Source organism: Gopherus evgoodei, chromosome 1 (assembly GCF_007399415.2).
Source record: "Gopherus evgoodei ecotype Sinaloan lineage chromosome 1, rGopEvg1_v1.p, whole genome shotgun sequence".
NCBI lineage: Eukaryota > Metazoa > Chordata > Testudines > Testudinidae > Gopherus > Gopherus evgoodei.
Window position 1 is genome coordinate 189,631,314 of NC_044322.1, and position 19,464 is coordinate 189,650,777.

General features: G+C 49.5%; 1 protein-coding gene across 4 annotated transcripts in view; it reads right to left on the reverse strand.

Moving 5' to 3' along the window:
* CD101 (CD101 molecule) overlaps nt 1-16,554 on the reverse strand; it is a 34,795-nt gene extending 18,241 nt beyond the window's left edge. Inside the window, exons 1-5 of one of the 4 annotated variants that reach the window (XM_030580793.1) lie at nt 16,442-16,554; nt 14,017-14,241; nt 12,104-12,517; nt 2,958-3,344; nt 514-894 (exon numbers count right to left, since the gene is read on the reverse strand). In XM_030580793.1, the coding sequence (XP_030436653.1) occupies nt 514-894; nt 2,958-3,344; nt 12,104-12,517; nt 14,017-14,241; nt 16,442-16,487 (1,453 nt within the window). In that variant the 5' untranslated portion in view covers nt 16,488-16,554. Of the gene's footprint in view, nt 1-513; nt 895-2,957; nt 3,345-12,103; nt 12,518-14,016; nt 14,398-16,441 lie in introns of all 4 variants that reach the window. The other 3 variants (XM_030580784.1, XM_030580775.1, XM_030580802.1) reach the window with 3 other exon arrangements.
* Nucleotides 16,555-19,464: the final 2,910 nt, after the last annotated feature.

Genomic DNA, 19,464 nt, shown 5'->3' on the forward strand with positions numbered 1-19,464 from the left:
ATATATCCACTTCAACCCACACCCTCCTCAACAGCCAAATGGGAAAAAAGAAAAGGGGCTTGCCTAGAAGAGTTAACCAAGCTAGGCTCTGGTGGGTAAAGTGTTCCAAAATCAAGGACCCCTCTCTGAGAATTCTTGTAGTACAACTCAGCAAGACCTTTTGTTCAGTTTCATTTCCATAAACAATTGTGGCAATAGATTAATCACTTCATGTTTCAAGAAGCTGAGGATCCAAAAGGATTCCTGCTAAGTAGTAACTGGTATTTACACAGTGCCTGGCATTCAGGGATCTCGGAGCACTTTACCAGTTTTCATTGATAACTTCTCAAAACAGACTGCATGGCAGTCAGGTTGTATTCCCCCCATTTTACAGGTGGGGAAACTGAGGCACACAGCTGTTAAACGATTTCTCTAAGGTCACATAGTAAGTCAATGGCAGAGCTTGGAGCAGAACCCAGATCTCTTCCTTCTCAGACCCAAGCATAATGTAAGGAAGGGATTCCATCAACTTACTGAGAGGGCTAATGGCTACTGATGTTTCCTGTGCCTGTTTCCAGCTCCTGTCCATGGACCACTCTGTCACTTCACATTTGTAACACCCTCCATCATTGGTAGCTGAAGTGTTGTAGATCGCCAGGGTGAATGTGGTAGAATTAATCTTCTCTAGTCGGAGGTCCCTATTAGCGCTGCGTTCCTGGTAGGAGGGGCCCAGCCTCAGCATGCCATCCCGTTCCATCCCAACTATGTGTTCCAGCTGATCTCCGCTCTTTTGCAGATGCCACCAATTCACAGACAGCGGGCGTGTTGCTCCACTCACCTCACAGTGAAGGATCAAGGTGTCTCCTTCCACTATCTGCCTTTCGCTGCTGAGCACAGACACTTGCATTTGGCTTTCTGTGAAAAACAACAACAGCAATTACCTTTCCACGCTAGTCAGGCATATTCTTCTGTTACACAACGTGACAAGGTAAATCTCAACATAAAAGGTAGGGGGAATTGTCCTGAAATTTGGAGCCATCTTTTCAGTACCCTGAAGTGCATTTCTTTCTGCCAGTGGCCTTCCTGGAGCCATCGCATTAGGGAATGTTTCAATGAACACACTCAACTGGCAGACTCTGACTTTCACTCTGCCTGCTGCATTGAGACAGGAGAATTCCAGGCTCCAGTGTGGACACATCTCTTGTCACCTCTTCAGAGCTGAGCCAGATGCATTTAACTTTCATTTTAAAAGGTTTTTTTTTTAAAGTCACAAGAAGAGTTATGACAAATATATTAAAGAAAACAAATTATTCTCTTTAGATTCTTGTACTGTGCCCGTCACCCTGGCATTTGAGCACCTATGGTATTAAATAGAGTATATGAGCTGTCATGGCTACAAGAGACCTGCAGTAAAACACGTACTCCACACGCCAGTTTTTACCTACATGTCACAGTGTGTGTAGCACCCTCTGAGGAAAGAGCAATTGCCTCTGTTTAAAGAGCATGGGTGAACTGGAACAGAAAGTGGGGTGTCCTCTGGAGAGGGAGTTGAGGTAATAGGGAAGGACAAGTCGCGCCGAGCCATGATGAGGGAAAATTGTCAATATTTACAGAGACACCAAAGGATGAGAAGGAGTAAAGGTACATCCCAAGCATGACTGGATGGTCAAAGCAAAAGTCGGTCAGTCAGATACCTATTTTCACCTAGCACAGTTGCAAAATTCACACAGCATCATTGCATGAACAAAGCCAAGTCAATACAGAAACAGCAAGTACTCATCCAGCTTGGATATTTTTCTAGAGTAGACTCCTGACTTATATGTGCATGGTCTTCATTATTATTTGTGTTCCAGTGGTACTAGAAGCCTCAACTAAGACAGGGGCTTCATTGTGCTAGGCACTGTGTGTACGTACACACGCACATGCACACACAGCATAAGAGACAGCCCCTGCCCCAAAGAGCTTCCAATCTAAACAGGCAGACACAGGATGGAAAGAGTAGTATTTATTGTCCCCATTTCACAGAGAGATTAAAGTCACTGTGGCAGGGCTGGGAATTGAATCCAGATCTCCTGAGCCCCAATCCAATGTTGTAACCATCCCTGACAGTTTATTCACAGGTACATCATGGTGATGGTTGTCTGCCTTTGCAATGTTGGGTAGAACAGCATGCTATGGTAGGAGAAGTCATTGGGAGTGTCAGTAAAGCTCTTTTAGCCATCCTGGCCTTAAAACAAATAATACTGCAGTTTTCTACAATAATAGCCCCAAACACAGCAGTATTAATACTGGAAGCTGTCAGACTTTGGACCATTACCACATAGGCTATTGTAGCCAAAAGCTTAAAGTGGTCTGAAAAAAGTATGTGTGTGGGGTGGGGGGAATGGAGTAGCTCATAATCTGGGAGCAGCATCTTTGGTAAGACAGTGCTTAAAGTACATCTCTCAACAACCAAGCTTGACTTGAACTTTTTTAGGGGGGTGGGGGAATCTGCCCCTCCCTCCCCCTGCATCTCCCCACATTTTAAGCACTGATTGCACCATGCATAAGCATAGGCAATAAAAAAGGCAATAAGTAGAGAGCCCTGATGAAATTGAGAATGATCCTATCAAACGTAGGATCCCAGTCACTAGGTGTGCACAGGCACTGCCTCAGACGAGGGGGTGGAAACTGCAAGAGGGATTGTAGGTGAGAGGCAAAAGACTCTTATGCCTACTGGAGAGAGGATGCAGTTCATCAGGACACACTGTGGGGTGACTCGGTGAATTATGGTGCACACTTCCCTTGCTGCAGTAGAAGTGTTGTGTGCGCCTTCGTGAATTCTTTGGTTTGTACCACTGTACCAACCACTGCATCCCTCCTGTCCCTTTTGGGGGAAGCTTCCTTGTGCCAAGGCAGGAGGCCAAATAGCAACGGAATCCAGACCAGGGACCTTTTTCAGATTTCATTTAGAAGAAAGGGCATTTAATTTCACTGACCTATTGGCTTCATGTTGACATCAATGCCTGATGACATCTTGGACTGGATGATGGAAAAACCTGCAGAAGCCTTCTCCATCTCTGAAACCTCACAGCTGTATGTTCCTTTGTCTTTCAGCCCCACCTGGTATACTTTGAGGATACACATCTCATTGCTTTTCTTCACCACTTGGAGCTGTCCCGAGGCAGCTCTCTCTTCATACTCCTTCTTCAAGGCCAGTACCCCATGTGGGTCAATCCTAGCTATTTCTACTCCTTTGAAGAGCCAAACCACTTGGAACCATCGGTTCTGGGTATTCTGGGCTTTCACAGAGCAATTTACCTGCAAGGGCTTCCCTTCTGCAAGGGAACTTTCAACAGCAGCAATATTAGCTTGGAAATCTCTGTCTGTGGAAAAACAAAAGCAAGGTAAGTGTATGTCAAGAAGCCCTGGTTCAATTATCCCTTCCTATTACTAGCTTCATTAGAGTCAGGAGGGACCTCTATCAAATGGGTCCTTTAGTTTATTTCCTCTAGATAAGATTCTCCCTTCTTGGAGGAAGAAGTATTTTTAGGTCTAATACAACATAGACTAACTTCCACCCTTGCTGAGGCATCAGCCAGGCATTCGCAGATTTGAAACAAAGCCCAAAAGGTGATTCAGAACAAGATTTTAATAGAAACTGGTCACTGCAGAGTGAGCCGGAAATATGGTCCCCTACCAAACTCGCATGCATGGAACTCACGAAAACAATGAGAATTCTGCGCAAAAATCAAATGCAGAAAATCTCTGTCTGTACACAGGTGGCATTTTTACATGACCATTGCGTTGACTATTTAGATCAATACTACACAGACAATGCCTAGCTCCAAGGGAAATACCATACACGATTCTCCAAACGTAAAAATACAGTAACTCCTGAGATTTACAGCTGCTTTAAATATTTATTGCAAATAAGTTATGCTATGGTTTTAAATGTTTGGCTCATAAACAGTTCAAGAAGAAACATCCTGATTCCTGCACATATGCTTGGTATTCCCAAATATTGGCTGAATTGTTTATAGGAATAATCAGGGCCAGCTTTAAGCCTATTCCATCAATTCCCCCGAATCAGGTCCCACGCCTAAAAGGGCCTCACGCCCAGTGAGAATCCCTTCCCTGGCTAGAGGCGCTTTTTAATTTTTACTCATCTGGTGGCTCTTTGAGTCTTCAGCGGCGCTTCAGCAGCTGTTCCTTCACTCTCTCCGGGTCTTCAATGGCACTTCAGCGGCCGGTTCTTCGTTTACTCTGCGTTTCCGGCAACACTTCAGCAGTGGGTCCTTCAGTGCTGCTGAAGACCTAGAGTGACTGAAGGACCCACCGCCAAAGTGTCGCCAAAGACTCAAAGCACTGCACGGTGAATACAAGCCCCATGTGTTATGCTACATGTGTTTTTTTTTTCCTTTACGTCATCCCTGCCAGGGCCCCGTCGAAATTGTTTGAATTGGGCCTGTCAATAACCTAGTCCCAGATTTGGACCTTAGCGTCCAAAATATGGGAGTTAGCATGAAAACCTCCAAGCTTAGTTACCAGGTTGGACCCGGTAAAGCTGCCACCACCCAAAAAATTAGAGTGTTTTGGGGCACTCTGGTCCCCCCAAAAACCTTCCCTGGGGACCCCAAGACCCAAATCCCTTGAGTCTCACAACAAAGGGAAATAAACCTTTTCCCTTCCCCCCTCCAGGTGTTCCTGGAGAGATACACAGAAGCAAACTCCGTGAGTCTAAACAGAGGGACTCCACCCTCCCCGTTCCCAGTCCTGGAAAACAAAATTACTTCCCTCTTCACCCAGAGGGAATGCAAAGTCAGGCTAGTAAATCTAACACACACAAATTTCCCCCTGACTTCTTCCTCCCACCAATTCCCTGGTGAGTACAGACTCAATTTCCTGGAGTTCCCCACTAAAGAAAAACTCCAACAGGTCTTAAAAAGAAAGCTTTATATAAAAAGAAAGAAAAATACATAAAAATGGTCTCTCTGTATTAAGGTGACACATACAGGGTCATTTGCTTAAAAGAATATTGAATAAACAGCCTTATTCAAAAATAATACAATTCAAAGCACTCCAGCAACTATAGACATGTAAATACAAAAAAAAACATATAAATCACTATCTGATCTTTTGTACTCCCAACTTGGAAACAGAAGATTAGAAAGCAGGAAATAGAAATCCCCTCATAGCCGAGAGAGAGTTAGACCAAAGACCAAGAACAAAGGACTCCCACACAAACTTCCCTCCACCCAGAGTTGAAAAAATCCTGTTTCCTGATTGGTCCTCTGGTCAGGTGCTTCAGATACTTCTTTCCAGGTGAAAGAGACGTTAACCCTTAGCTATCTGTTTATGACAGGGCCCCACACTTCCTAAAGCCGGCCCAACCCTTAGGAACTCTAACTCTAGGGCGGGAAGCCCTATCCATAGGAACCCTAAACCTAGCTCCAAGTACTCTACCCATAGGAACCCTAACCCTAGGGCGGGAAGCGCTACTCATACAAACCATAACCCTAGCTCCAAGTGCCCTACCCAGAGGAACCCTAACTCTAGGGCAGGATGCTGTACCCACAGGAACACTAACCCTGGCTCCACGTGCCCTACCCATAGGAACCCAAACCATACGGCGGGGCACACTACCCATAGGAACCCTAACACTAGCTCCAAGTGCCCTGCCCTTAGGAACCCTAACCCTAGGGCAGAAAGCCCTACCCTTAGGAATCCTAAGCCTAGGGCAGAATGTGCTACCAATACGAACCCTAACCCTAGCTCCAAGTGCCCTACCCATAGGAACCCTAAACCTAGGGCGGGACGCCGTACCCACAGGAACCCTAACTGTAGCTCCAAGTGCCTTGCCCTTAGGAACCCTAACCCAAGGGTAGGGCTTCCTCCCCTAAGGAACCCTAACCATAGCTCCAAGTGTCTTACTCATAGGAACCCTAACTCTAGCTCCAAGTGCCCTATGCAGATGAACCGTAACCCTAGGGTGCCCTACCCATAGGAATCCTAAGCCTAGCTCCAAGTGCCCTACTCATAGGAACCCTAACTCTAGCTCCAAGTGCCCTACCCTTAGGAACCATAACTGTAGGGTGAGAAACGCTACCCATATGAACCCTCACCCTAGCTCCAAGTGCCCTGTCCATAGGAACCCTAACCCCAGCTCCAAGTGCCCTATCCTTAAGAACTCTAACCCTTAGGGTGAGAAGCCCTACCCATATTAACCCAAATTCTAGCTCCAGGTGCCCTACCAATAGGAACCCTAACCCTAGGCCAGGAAGCCCTACTCATAGGACTCCTAACAGTAGCTCTAAGTGCCCTACCCTTACAAATCCTAACCCCAGCTCTAAGAGACCTACACTAAGGAACCCTAACCTAGGGCGGGAAGCCCTACCTATAGCAACCCTAACCCTAGCTCCCAGTGCCCTATCCTTAAGAACCCTAACCCTTAGAGCAAGAAGCCCTACCCATATTAACCCGAACCCTAGCTCCAAGTGCCTTACCCATAGAAACACTAACCCTAGAGTGGGATGCCCTACCCATAGGAACCTTAACCCTAGCTCCAAGTGCCCTACCATTAGGAACCCTAACCCTATGGCAGGAAACTCTACCCATAGGAACACTAACTCTAGCTCTAAGAGCCCTACCCATAGGAAGCCTAACCCTAGGGCACGGTGCCCTACCCATAAGAACAGTAACCCCAGCTCCAAGAGCCCTACCCTTAGGAACCTCAACCCTAGCTCCAAGTGCCCTACCCTTAGGAACCCTAACCTTAGCTCCAAGCGCCATACTCATAGGAACCCTAACCCTAGCTCCAAGTGCCCTGCCCATAGGAACCCTAACCCTAGGGCAGGGTACCCAACCCATAGGAAACCTAACCCTAGCTCCAGGTGCCCTCCCCATAGGAACCCTAACCGTAACTACATGTGCCCTACCCTTATGAACCCTAACCATAGCTCCAAGTGCCCTACTCTCTCACTAGGGCGGCACGCCCTTCCCGTAGGAATCTTAACCCTAGTTCAAAGTGCCCTACTCTTAGGAATCATAACTGTAGGGCGAGGCGCCCATCCCATAGGAACCCTAACGTTAGTCCAAGTGCCCTACCCATAGCAACACTAACCCTAGGGCAGGAAGCCCAACCCATAGGAACTCTAAACCTAGCTCCAAGTGCCCTACCCATAGGAACCGTAACCCTGTGGCGGGGCACCATACCTGTTTGAAACCTAACCGTAGGACGTGAAGTTCTACCCATAGGAACCCTAACCTTAGCTCTAAGTGCCCTGACCGTCGGATCTCTAACCCTGGGGTAGGGTTCCCTACCCATAGGAACCCTAACCCTAGGGCGAGGCACCCTACCCATAGGAACTCTAACCGTATATCTAAGTTCCCTGCTCTTAGGAAACCTAACCCTAACGCGAGAAGCCCTACCTATAGTAACCCTAACCCTAGCTCCAAAAGCCCTACCCATAGGAATCCTAACCTTGGGCCAGGAAGCCATACCCATAGGAATTCTAACCCTAACTCTAAGTGTCCTACCCTTAAAAACCCTAACCCTTAGGGCGGGAAGCCCTACCCATAGTAAAACAATCCCAAGTTCTAAGTGTCATACCCATAGGAACCCTCACTCTAGCTGCAAGTGCCCTAACCATAGGAACCCTAACCCTAGGGAGAGTTCCCCTACCCATCAGAACCTTAACCCTAGCTCCAAGTGCCCTACCCTTAGGTACCCTAACCTTAGAGTGGGAAGCTGTACCTATAGGAACCCTAACCCTAGCTCCATGTGCCCTACCCTTAGGAACCCTAATCCTAGGTCCAAGTTTCCTACCCTTAGGAACCCTAATCCTAGATCCAAGTTCCCTACCCTTAGGAACCCTAAACATTGGGCGGGGCGCCCTTCCCGTAGGAATCATAACCCTAGGGCATGACGCCCTACCCATATAAACCCTCCCCCTAGCTCCAAGTGCCCTACCCGTAGAAACCCTAACACTAGGGCGGGAAGCCCTACCCATAGGAACCCTAAACATACCATGGGGCGCCCTTCCTGTAGAAACTTCAACCCTAGCTCCAAGTGCCCTAACCATAGGAACCTTAACTCTAGGGTGGGGTGCCTTACCCATGGGAACCCAAAGCCCAGCTCCAAGTGGCCTACCCTTAGGAACCCTAAACATATGGCAGGGGGCCCTTTCCCATAGGAACCCCAAGCCTAACTCCAAATGTTCTATGAATAGGAACCCTAAACCGAGGGCGGGAAGCCCTACCCATAGGAAACCTAACCCTAGGAGAGGGTGCCCTACCTACATGAACTCTCACCCTAGCTCCATGTGCCCTACCCATAGGAACCCTAACCATAGGGTGAGGTTTCCTACCCATAAGAACCCTAACTCTAGCTCCAAGCTCCCTCCCCTTAGGAGCTCTAACCCTAGCTCTAAGTGCCCTACCATTAGAACCCTAACCCTTGCTCCAAGGCCCTATTCATAGGAAACCTAACCCTAGTGCGGGGCACCTTTCCCATAGGAACCATCACCCTAGCTCCAAGTCCCCTACCCGTAGGTACCCTTTCCCTAGATCCAAATGCCCTACCCTTAGGAACCCTAACCCTAGGGCAGGAAGCCCTACCCATAGGAACCCTAACCCTAGCTCAATGTGCCCTACCCTTAGGAACCTCAACCCTAGCTCCAAGTGCCCTACCCTTAGGAACCCTAACCCTAGCTCCAAGTGCCCTGCCCATAGGAACCCTAACCCTAGGGCAGGGTACCCAACCCATAGGAAACCTAACCCTAGCTCCAGGTGCCCTCCCCATAGGAACCCTAACCGTAACTACATGTGCCCTACCCTTATGAACCCTAACCATAGCTCCAAGTGCCCTACTCTCTCACTAGGGCGGCACGCCCTTCCCGTAGGAATCTTAACCCTAGTTCAAAGTGCCCTACTCTTAGGAATCATAACTGTAGGGCGAGGCACCCATCCCATAGGAACCCTAACGTTAGTCCAAGTGCCCTACCCATAGCAACACTAACCCTAGGGCAGGAAGCCCAACCCATAGGAACTCTAAACCTAGCTCCAAGTGCCCTACCCATAGGAACCGTAACCCTGTGGCGGGGCACCATACCTGTTTGAAACCTAACCGTAGGACGTGAAGTTCTACCCATAGGAACCCTAACCTTAGCTCTAAGTGCCCTGACCGTCGGATCTCTAACCCTGGGGTAGGGTTCCCTACCCATAGGAACCCTAACCCTAGGGCGAGGCACCCTACCCATAGGAACTCTAACCGTATATCTAAGTTCCCTGCTCTTAGGAAACCTAACCCTAACGCGAGAAGCCCTACCTATAGTAACCCTAACCCTAGCTCCAAAAGCCCTACCCATAGGAATCCTAACCTTGGGCCAGGAAGCCATACCCATAGGAATTCTAACCCTAACTCTAAGTGTCCTACCCTTAAAAACCCTAACCCTTAGGGCGGGAAGCCCTACCCATAGTAAAACAATCCCAAGTTCTAAGTGTCATACCCATAGGAACCCTCACTCTAGCTGCAAGTGCCCTAACCATAGGAACCCTAACCCTAGGGAGAGTTCCCCTACCCATCAGAACCTTAACCCTAGCTCCAAGTGCCCTACCCTTAGGTACCCTAACCTTAGAGTGGGAAGCTGTACCTATAGGAACCCTAACCCTAGCTCCATGTGCCCTACCCTTAGGAACCCTAATCCTAGGTCCAAGTTTCCTACCCTTAGGAACCCTAATCCTAGATCCAAGTTCCCTACCCTTAGGAACCCTAAACATTGGGCGGGGCGCCCTTCCCGTAGGAATCATAACCCTAGGGCATGACGCCCTACCCATATAAACCCTCCCCCTAGCTCCAAGTGCCCTACCCGTAGAAACCCTAACACTAGGGCGGGAAGCCCTACCCATAGGAACCCTAAACATACCATGGGGCGCCCTTCCTGTAGAAACTTCAACCCTAGCTCCAAGTGCCCTAACCATAGGAACCTTAACTCTAGGGTGGGGTGCCTTACCCATGGGAACCCAAAGCCCAGCTCCAAGTGGCCTACCCTTAGGAACCCTAAACATATGGCAGGGGGCCCTTTCCCATAGGAACCCCAAGCCTAACTCCAAATGTTCTATGAATAGGAACCCTAAACCGAGGGCGGGAAGCCCTACCCATAGGAAACCTAACCCTAGGAGAGGGTGCCCTACCTACATGAACTCTCACCCTAGCTCCATGTGCCCTACCCATAGGAACCCTAACCATAGGGTGAGGTTTCCTACCCATAAGAACCCTAACTCTAGCTCCAAGCTCCCTCCCCTTAGGAGCTCTAACCCTAGCTCTAAGTGCCCTACCATTAGAACCCTAACCCTTGCTCCAAGGCCCTATTCATAGGAAACCTAACCCTAGTGCGGGGCACCTTTCCCATAGGAACCATCACCCTAGCTCCAAGTCCCCTACCCGTAGGTACCCTTTCCCTAGATCCAAATGCCCTACCCTTAGGAACCCTAACCCTAGGGCAGGAAGCCCTACCCATAGGAACCCTAACCCTAGCTCAATGTGCCCTACCCTTAGGAACTCTAACCCTAGGGTGGGAAGCCCTACCCATAGGAATCCTAGCCCTAACTCCAAGTAATGGGTCCTGGTAATGGGTCCACACCTCCATTAGAAATTTTTTAGGTGTTTGCAAATGAAAAAAAAGGTAGAAAAAACACTGATTTAGCAATTTGTTTCTTTGGTTTCCTGTTCTGTATCAGGGTCTTTACCAGATACCAGCTTCCGTTACCACACACACTAAAACTGGGTATTTCCTGCCCACCCAGGCCATTAACTTTTTCCCAAACCATGGTCATTTCTCACTTCAACACCCTCTATTCCTCACTCTCAACACCATCAACACCCTCCTTTCCTCTGGCTGCCTTACATCTCAAATCAGCCCCCCTTTTCCAAAATATTTCTGTGATAACCTTCCTTGTGCATGGTTCCCACCTCATCACTTCCATAGTCAGACTTCTTCACTGCATTCCCCAGCAAGCTCCAGCTCTTTGTCCTCACCTTCAAGGGCCTGTATCCTCCATTAAGCTCCTTTTCCTCTCACTGCTTTAGCTTCCCCACCCCACCCCAGGCCTAACCTTCTGCCTTTGCTCCCTTCCCACGTTCCTCCATGCTACCTCTGTGCTTGCCATAATCCTCTTTGTCTTGGGGAACAATGCCTCAATGCTGTACCCACTGCAGTCAATGGGAGCATTGCCTTCACTTGTATCTGGGAAGGTGTTGGTGTTGCCAACTCTCACAATTTTATGAAAAAAGTCTCACACTATTGGGTGTTTTTAGTGGAATCAGGTGATTATATGAGAATCTCAGCTTTCAATTTAAAAAAGAAAAGTATTTCTAGCCCTCATGGTTGCAGAGAAAAGTTTGGCCTCTCTGCTCACACTGTCACAAAACGGGGCCAGTGGAAGAGCATCGGAGACATGAACACCTCCTTATTTCACTAGAAAATATTTAGTGCTGCCTCAGAGGAGGAGACTGGACTAGATGACCTATTGAAGTTCCTTCCAGGCTACATATCTATATGGGGCCCCCGAATGGCTACCATATGGTCACTACTGCCCTGGGTTGGACAGGAACCAGTGACTTGGATGTAAAAAGCTCCATTCCCTACTACCAATCCCTTGAAAGTTTGAAAACTTGAACTCTAAAGGCTCAGATGCCCAAAGGCAAATAACCCAAAGTTTGTTTTAAAAGGTCATGATTTTTCAGCTGATCTTAAAATTTGTCAGGGATTAACTCATGATGTGCGATTTGGGGTAGGCAATATTGAGTCATCCCTCCCCCTCACTCAAGCACTTCTGATCAGCAAACGTAATATTTTTGTACATCCGGAGCCATTCTGTCTCCTGCCTAGAGCATCGGTCAATCAAATGTGACAGGACCTAGAACTTCAGAATTTTCATTCAGGTTAATGCTGTTGTGTAAAGTGACATTTTGCGCAGAGGCTTAATGACTGGGTGGGTGAAGAGGCTTTAGACACACACAACAGGCCTGACTCATTTAGAAAGGGTAAGCACATGAGTTAGGATCCCTCTGCAGCCCCTCAGATGGGAGTTGTGGTATTTTATAATGATAGTGCATCTCACCGATGAGCTATGGGCATCTTACCTTGGCTTCTGACAGTCAGCAATGTCTTTTCTGTTTGTTTCCGAGTTATATCTTTCCAAGACCCACCAGGATCCTGAATCCACTCAACCGCCTCACAATACACTTGGCCTTGGTCAGAGGGCTGCACTTTGCCAATAGACAGCTTGTATGTGGTGTCCCCAACCTTGTCCAGCCGGACATCTGATAAAAACCTCTGCATGTAGGAGGAGCCAGGAGTCAAGACGAAATCCTTGGACAGGGAAAGGATCACTGTGGCCTGAGGATCTTCTGCTCCCTGAAGATGGTACCAGGCAACAGAAAGGTGGGTGTGTTGAGCTGTGGATTTTGACACCTCACAGGTGAGCTCTAGTGGATCTCCTTCCACTAGGGTGAGGGCCTGAGGTGTCATGGTGGCGGAGAGAGTGTCGGGGATCACTAAACACAAAAAAAACCACAGCCATGCTGGTCACAAGAGGAACAACTCTCTGTCTAGACATAGCTACCCTGCTTATCAGCCACACCCTCTCCTCCTGGTGCAGGAATTTCCACTCTGTGGCATTAGCAGCTTTCTCTACTGATTGCTACCGACACAGCAAAGGAGACAAGCTCTGCCCACCCAGGTGCTGAGCCCCTTTGTGTAACGCTCTCTTCAGTCAACCTGGGCCAGTGTTAACTGACTCCAAAGAGAATCAGGTGTAGGCGAAAGAGTATGGTCTGGTACACCACAGGGATAAAGGGAAAACATGGGGGGGGGTACCCCAGAGGCCCCACCAAAGTTACCACAGAGCATCTCTCTCCAGGGAATGCTGCACCATCATTTACATAGGAAAGTGCAGAATAAGACATTTTCCTTTGCATCTCCCATCCAGTCATGCTTCTACCTCCTAACTCTCCCCCTTCCCAAAGATGTCCCTTAGGATGGTCACCCTTTCCAGAATGTCAATGGGTATCCCACATGTGTCAGAGTGACCCTGTGTCCTATAGGCCTGGCCTAAAGGATGCTAAGCATCAGTTTTGAGGGCCTTTGTACCCATGGAGATATTTTGATGTGATCTGCTAGAGCTCTATCATGACTAGGGGTTCAAGAAATGAGGCGTGGAGAACACAGCTCCCCTTCCTCAATGAAGAGCAGAATGGCAGCTTCCCTTTCTTTCTCCTTTTCTGGCTTGGGGGAGGGGGACTGGGACTCAGCTCCTCCTCCCTAGTGGAAGCGAAGGTTCACCAGGAAAGGAACATGAAGTGGGAGCCACTGGAGGGCTTTGTGACTGGCTGAGGCCCTCCCAGCCTTCCCATCACTTGGTGGAGCAGCAACAAAAGCCCCAGATGAGGAAGAAGAGAAGGCCCAGCTAAAGGCCCTATTCACCTCCTCTCCCACTACCACACCATCTGCCCCTTCCCTCCAAGAGAGAAGACACCTATCCCCACCATCTCTCTCTCTACAGAGGGAGCAGCCATCTGATGTCCCTGTGCTTTTTAGACACTGCACTTCACTGGCCTCTCCCTTCACTAAATGGGATGCTGACATCAGGGGCAGCGCTATGTATTTTGCTGCCCCAAGCACAGCAGTCAGGCAGCTTTCAGCGGCATGCCTGCGGGAGGTCCCACGGTCCCGAGCCTTTGACGTAGCTGCCACCAAATTGCCACCGAAACCACAAGACCGGCAGACCTCCTGCAGGCAGGCTGCCTTTGCCCTCACAGCAACCGGCAGGCAGCCTCAGGCACGCATTTGGTGTGCTGGTGCCTGGAGCCACCCCTGGCTGACATACAGGGTTTCACTGCCAACATGGGACCACCACAGCTGGACAGCATCAACAGCAAAAGAAAAGCCAAACCTGAACCGTCCTATCTGGCCACCCTCACCCAGTGCCTCAGAGCAGCTGATGGAAGCTGGCTGAATGGCAAGCGTGAGGCTAGCAACCTTCTCTAGCTCTTACCTGAGAGGTTCATCTTGGCACTGTAACTCCCAAAGTACCTCTCGTCAGTTGTGGGTGTGTGGCACTCGTATTCACCAGCGTCCTGGTCCTGGAGCTTCGTGATGTGCAGCAGGGCAGAGTCCCCCTGTACCCTCTCTACGTAGATCTCCCCACTCCGCACACGCTGGGTGTAGATGGCGTAAGGGAAGGAGGAATCCATGGTGCTGATCATCTGCAGTTCCCGCTCTGGGGCAGATGGCAAGTAAATGGACCACTGGAAATTCTGTTGTGAGGACCCCTGGTAGCCACTGACATTGCACCAGATGGTGATGTGATAACCTCTAGCCCGGTAAAGACGTCCTTTCTGAACCGACACTATTCTCTGGCCAACGCAGAGGCCTGCTTATAAATAATGAAACAGCAGTAAAGTTATGTGGCAATGCAAGTTCTTCTAGAGGCACATCCGAAAAGGGGGGATTTGGATTTTAAAAATACATGGAATTTGAGTTGCAGAAGTGGGATGCTTGCAGTTACAGGCTTACTTCACTTGTGCATTTACCTGATTTGCTCTCACAATTGTGGTATCAGCACAACTGTCATTTACATGTGCTGATACCCAGGTGGCACATATAGCTGCAGTAACTGCATGTTCAAACCAAGAGCCTCGCATTTTAAGGATCAGCGTCCTTTTAATAATTTTTCTGCCCTCCTTGGTGCTGCTTAGACCTCTGTTTGGAGGGGAAGAGCAGAGCAACAGGGTGTTGAGATGGATGCCCCACAGTTCTAACGAGGTATGAAGAGGTTAAGAGAACTGGGCATGATTAGCCTGTAGATAACACAGCTGGGGTGAGTGGATATCAGAATTGACTATCAGTATGATAAGGGATGTTAGAAAGAGGGCAGAGAAAACTGATCTCACTAGCCAGCATGGACAGTTGATGGGCTGCAAGTGCAGTGGGGGATAAGGCTGGTTTGCCATTAGAAAAACAGCTATAGGAACATGTCAGCTGATGCGATGTGCCAAAGGAAGCCTCATCAGAGCAGGCAGATAAGGACATCCTTGCAGAGGTGAATAGCCTGCAAGGGCAGTTCACCTCTCAGCTGCACGGCCCATCCCCCTTCTGTCTGCATGTGGCCTGGTGTGGGAAAGGGAAGCAACAGGGTTGTCTACTCAGCAGGTAGTTTTTCTCCCCTCATTACAAGTGGAGTTCTCAGAGCAAGTTGTTTTACTCTATGTTTTATTTGAGAGTCCCAAAAAGGGATTGTCTATACAGGGACATTGACAAGAATGGCCATTCCAGAGTAGCTCCCTGTGTGGACGCTATGCTAGAAGAAGAGTGCCTTCTTCTGGTTGGACTTTGGAAGTAGATTACACTAACCCAGAGAAAGGCGTATGTATTTTGGAACACAGTGTCCACCTGGGGAGTTACATCAGTGTAACTACAGCCCTTATAGCCACACCTTGCGCTACACTGGAATAGCTTCCCTTGATAGCCCTTAGTCTCCTGAGTAAAGTACAAACAGCAACATAAGCAAAATGACCAATAACAGCAGGTGCAGCTCCCTAGGGAGGCTGTGGGCCAAATTAAGTTGGGATGGAATTTTTGGTGCAACATGCAGGTCCAGTGTAAGCGCGTGATAAATGAGGGTATGCAGCAAGGTCACATACCATGTGACTGTCAGACATTCAGGGGTTGTACAAAATGAGTCAAATCCGGCCCCACTGAAACAGACAGGAGTTTTGCCATTTATTTTGGAGAGATCATCATATTAATCAAGGCCAACCAGGAACAAGGCCCCAATGAGCAAGGCACTGCACAGAGGGTAGTAGGGGGTCCTGCCCTGGAGCACTTCCGAGCCAAATAGCCAAGACAGGGCAGGGGAAGGGCTGTCACACACAAGCAGCGTGAATGATGGGATGGCAGCAAATGTCACATTAGTGCCACAAGTTTTTGTTTTTTCTTTTTTCAGTCAGGAGAGGACCAGGCAAATGGACAGAAAAGGGAAGGGAGCAGGAACTTTGAAGGGGGAGATCAGGAGTAGCTCAGCGAGGGGAGCATAGCAAGAGGAAGCAACTAAGGAGAGTGACAGAAAGCAGCCCCACCTGTCCATGCTCACGTACCTCCACAGTGCTGTCAGCACCCCTATGGCCATGCTAAGCCCCTGAGAGGGGGAATCTGTCCATTACTGAGCCCTAGCGCACCCCATTGCCAGCTGTAGTGGCCAGTGCGACAGAGAACCCCAGACACACCCAGAACCCCAGGGGCCAAGCCCCCTCCCTGAGAGGAGCCAAAGGAGTGGGTGAGTTTGACAAAAATCAGCGAAGGGGGCTGGATGGCTTGCACTTCTAAGCCCTCCCTTTGGCCTTTACTTACCCCCCTTCTACTACTCACCCACCCACAACTGCTGAACGGAGAAGAAAACCAACAAGCTCCATGACACTCACCGAGGATGAAGAGAAGCAAAGCGGCTGAGCGCTCGATGGACCCCATTACAAACAGGGGCAGACAGGTCCTTCCCCTGCAGGTGGCAGGAAGTTCTCCTCAGACAACTGCAGCCACCAAGCCCTGCAAGAGCCACCGGATGGAAGGCGGCCGGCTCACGATGTGGTTTCCCTTTTTTCAAAGGGTGGGGGGGCAGGGGCAGAAAGAGGCTGGCAAAGTGACTTATTTCAGAGCTGCAAAGGCAGGGTCCCAGTGCACAGCCACAAAACCAAGATGTTGCGTGCCAGACACCCCCACTACCTCGCCCTGCTTTGGTTGCATCTCACCCAGTGCTGAGGTGCAGCCTGCTTAGACTGTATGCCTCTCAGTGCAAGGACTGTGGTTTCTCTGCTGTCCCTACAGCACCTAGTGTGCTCTACAACGGATGATAGAGATCACCCCCCTCCTTTGTCACTGTGGCCGCCATTAAAATGCCTACCCTACAGCCTCATGTGCCCAACACTGGGGTTCACACCACTGTGTTTGATTTTGTTATTAAATAAAAACAAAACCTAAAAAGAGACCCCAAATCAACCAACCAAAACAGACCCCCCCCCCCCCACACACACACACCCCAGCAGAGGGAGAAGAACCAGTGATTCCATAGACCACTTCGGGATTTGGATACTGCCCCTCTATTGTGCACGGAAGGTGCTGAGGAGCAATACAAAACTCTTACTTAGATCCACTGGGATTCACATGACCACGTGTGGCCAAGAGCTTGGCATCACATCTTACACAACAGGCAGCATGGCACCTCCATTACAGTGTTGAGGCACGGACTCCACGCTGGCTCCATTTGATTGAGTCACCAACACCACTCTTGGCAACCTCATTTTCCTCGTGGGAGAAAGGAATCTCTCATATCCAGATGCTGAGTAGGCCCAACCTGTGCGGTTTATTAGCACTCACAGGATTGCAGCCCCCTTAGTGGGACAGCTGAAGGTCTGCTGATGTGCTAATCTCCACCATCAGCCCTACTCCGCTTTAAATCTCAACACAGATGTCGTTTCATGGCTTCCGGGGCCTCATTGATGAGGGATTTCTTGAAAGCCTCCCCTCCACTTATCTGCCCCACAGCTAGGAAACAGCTGCTCCCCCACAGCTCCCTTTAACACCATGAGGCAGGTTAATGGGAGAGGAGAGCACCTGCCCCACAGTTCTCTATGACATCATTAAAGACTGCATGCCAAAAGCGGGCATTTGCTTCAATTAACTTTAATGGCCAGGCATTGGAAAGCCCTGAACAGGCCTCCTGCTTCCAAAGCTTCTGGGATCCCTTTCTGCAGTTGCTGAAGAAATGGTGTCCACAGAGGAAAATGAGCTTCCGCCCCTCCGCTCAGCAGTCTGCACACACCCACGAAATGCACCTGAGCAAAGCAAGGCTGGTGGAAAGGCAGCTGCATGCAAGAGGCTCAGCAAAACCCACGGCATCGGCAAACATTTGAAGAGACCCAGAGAGTGGTCTGGGGGGACTGCAATGGAAATTGAGACTCCTGGTTTTTGGAGCTGTGGCAGCAGGGTTCAACATACAGTTACAGAGGGGAGCACTGCTGCTTCTCTTTCCTTCTGTGAGAGAGAGGCAAAAAGTTGCATACTGGCCAGTGCTGCTTTGCCATTCATTTCAATGGGATGGTTTGGAACACCATGACCTCTCTGGCTTTCAGCTTCAAGCTGCCCCCTACAGGGCATCCTGGGGTCTGTCCACACCATCTCTATGCACACCTGGAATGTTGCAGGAGAGCAACTGCCCAGGGGAAATCCAGCCCCCTCGGGCATCTGGCTAACCCACAGAAAATGGTTTGAATTAGGGGGACTTTCTGAAAGGAGTTTTCCCTAGGAAGGATGTTGACACAACATGGTTAGTCGAGAGTTGTGTAGCTCCCCGCAGCACTGCTGGGGTAACAGCTGAAATAGAAGATTGGTTCAGGGACATGCCATTGGAATGCCGATTGTAAAACAAACGCTGTTAGCGTGATCCCACCAGAGTGAGAGAGGGAGCAAGGTTTATTTAAAGAACAAAACCAAACATAAGATCTCTATTTTCTCCTTTTAACAAATTGATTCATATGACACAGCCTGCTCTGGGAGATAAAGACAGAGACTGCTTGCTGCAAGACTCGCTACGTTATTAGCTCCTACTCAGGCTGCTTGTTAGCCTGCTTGAATGATTTCAGTACAGACAAGCAGCCTCAGCTACAGAGACCAGCCTCAGTCCTTGGTGACACACTCATCATACAGAGCTCCCCGCCAGGATGTTGCCTGCCTCCTATGTGCAACCATATAAAAGCAGTGTGTGCTTTCAGGGATCTGGAGGAGTAATTTTGCCTTCTGTTTCCACAAATGGCAGGAAGTAGAAAGTGGCTGATCATGACAAGCAGCAGCGTGTCTCTCTATAGGTATATGTGTATAGGGGGAGGGGATAAGCTCTGTGGGATGTTCCCCAATTGCCCTTCCTCACAAAGCTGCAAAAGCCCCTCCATTGTGACAAAGCATCATGGGAGATGACTGGCAAGGTGTGAGGGTCAAGCAAATGGCTGAAGCCCATGGCATTGTTCCTGGACTAGGTCAGTCTTTACCACATCTGCTTTAGCTTACCTTAGTTCTTCCACTCCAGCATGAAACCCCCTTGGGCAGGGGTTAAGGAGCATTCCGGGAGCATTCTACTGCCATGGCTCTCTGTAGATGACTCTGGCCTCCAGGGCTGGATTAACCTTTTGTAGGCCTGACTCCAAACATACTTGTGGGCCCCCGTGGGGGCAATGGAGCATGGCGCAGGGGGTTCAGTCCCTGGAGCGAGGGGCCAGCCAGGGGCAATGGGGCATGACATGGGGCAGCCCAGCACGAGTCAAACCAGCAGTTGCCAGATGCACAATGGCTCACCTGGCCCTGTGCTGCTAGCATACCCCTTCCCCTTAGGGTGGGCCCATCTCATGCCCCCCCCACCCCGATTCCCTATGGCCAAAGCCCCTCCCGGACCCGCTAT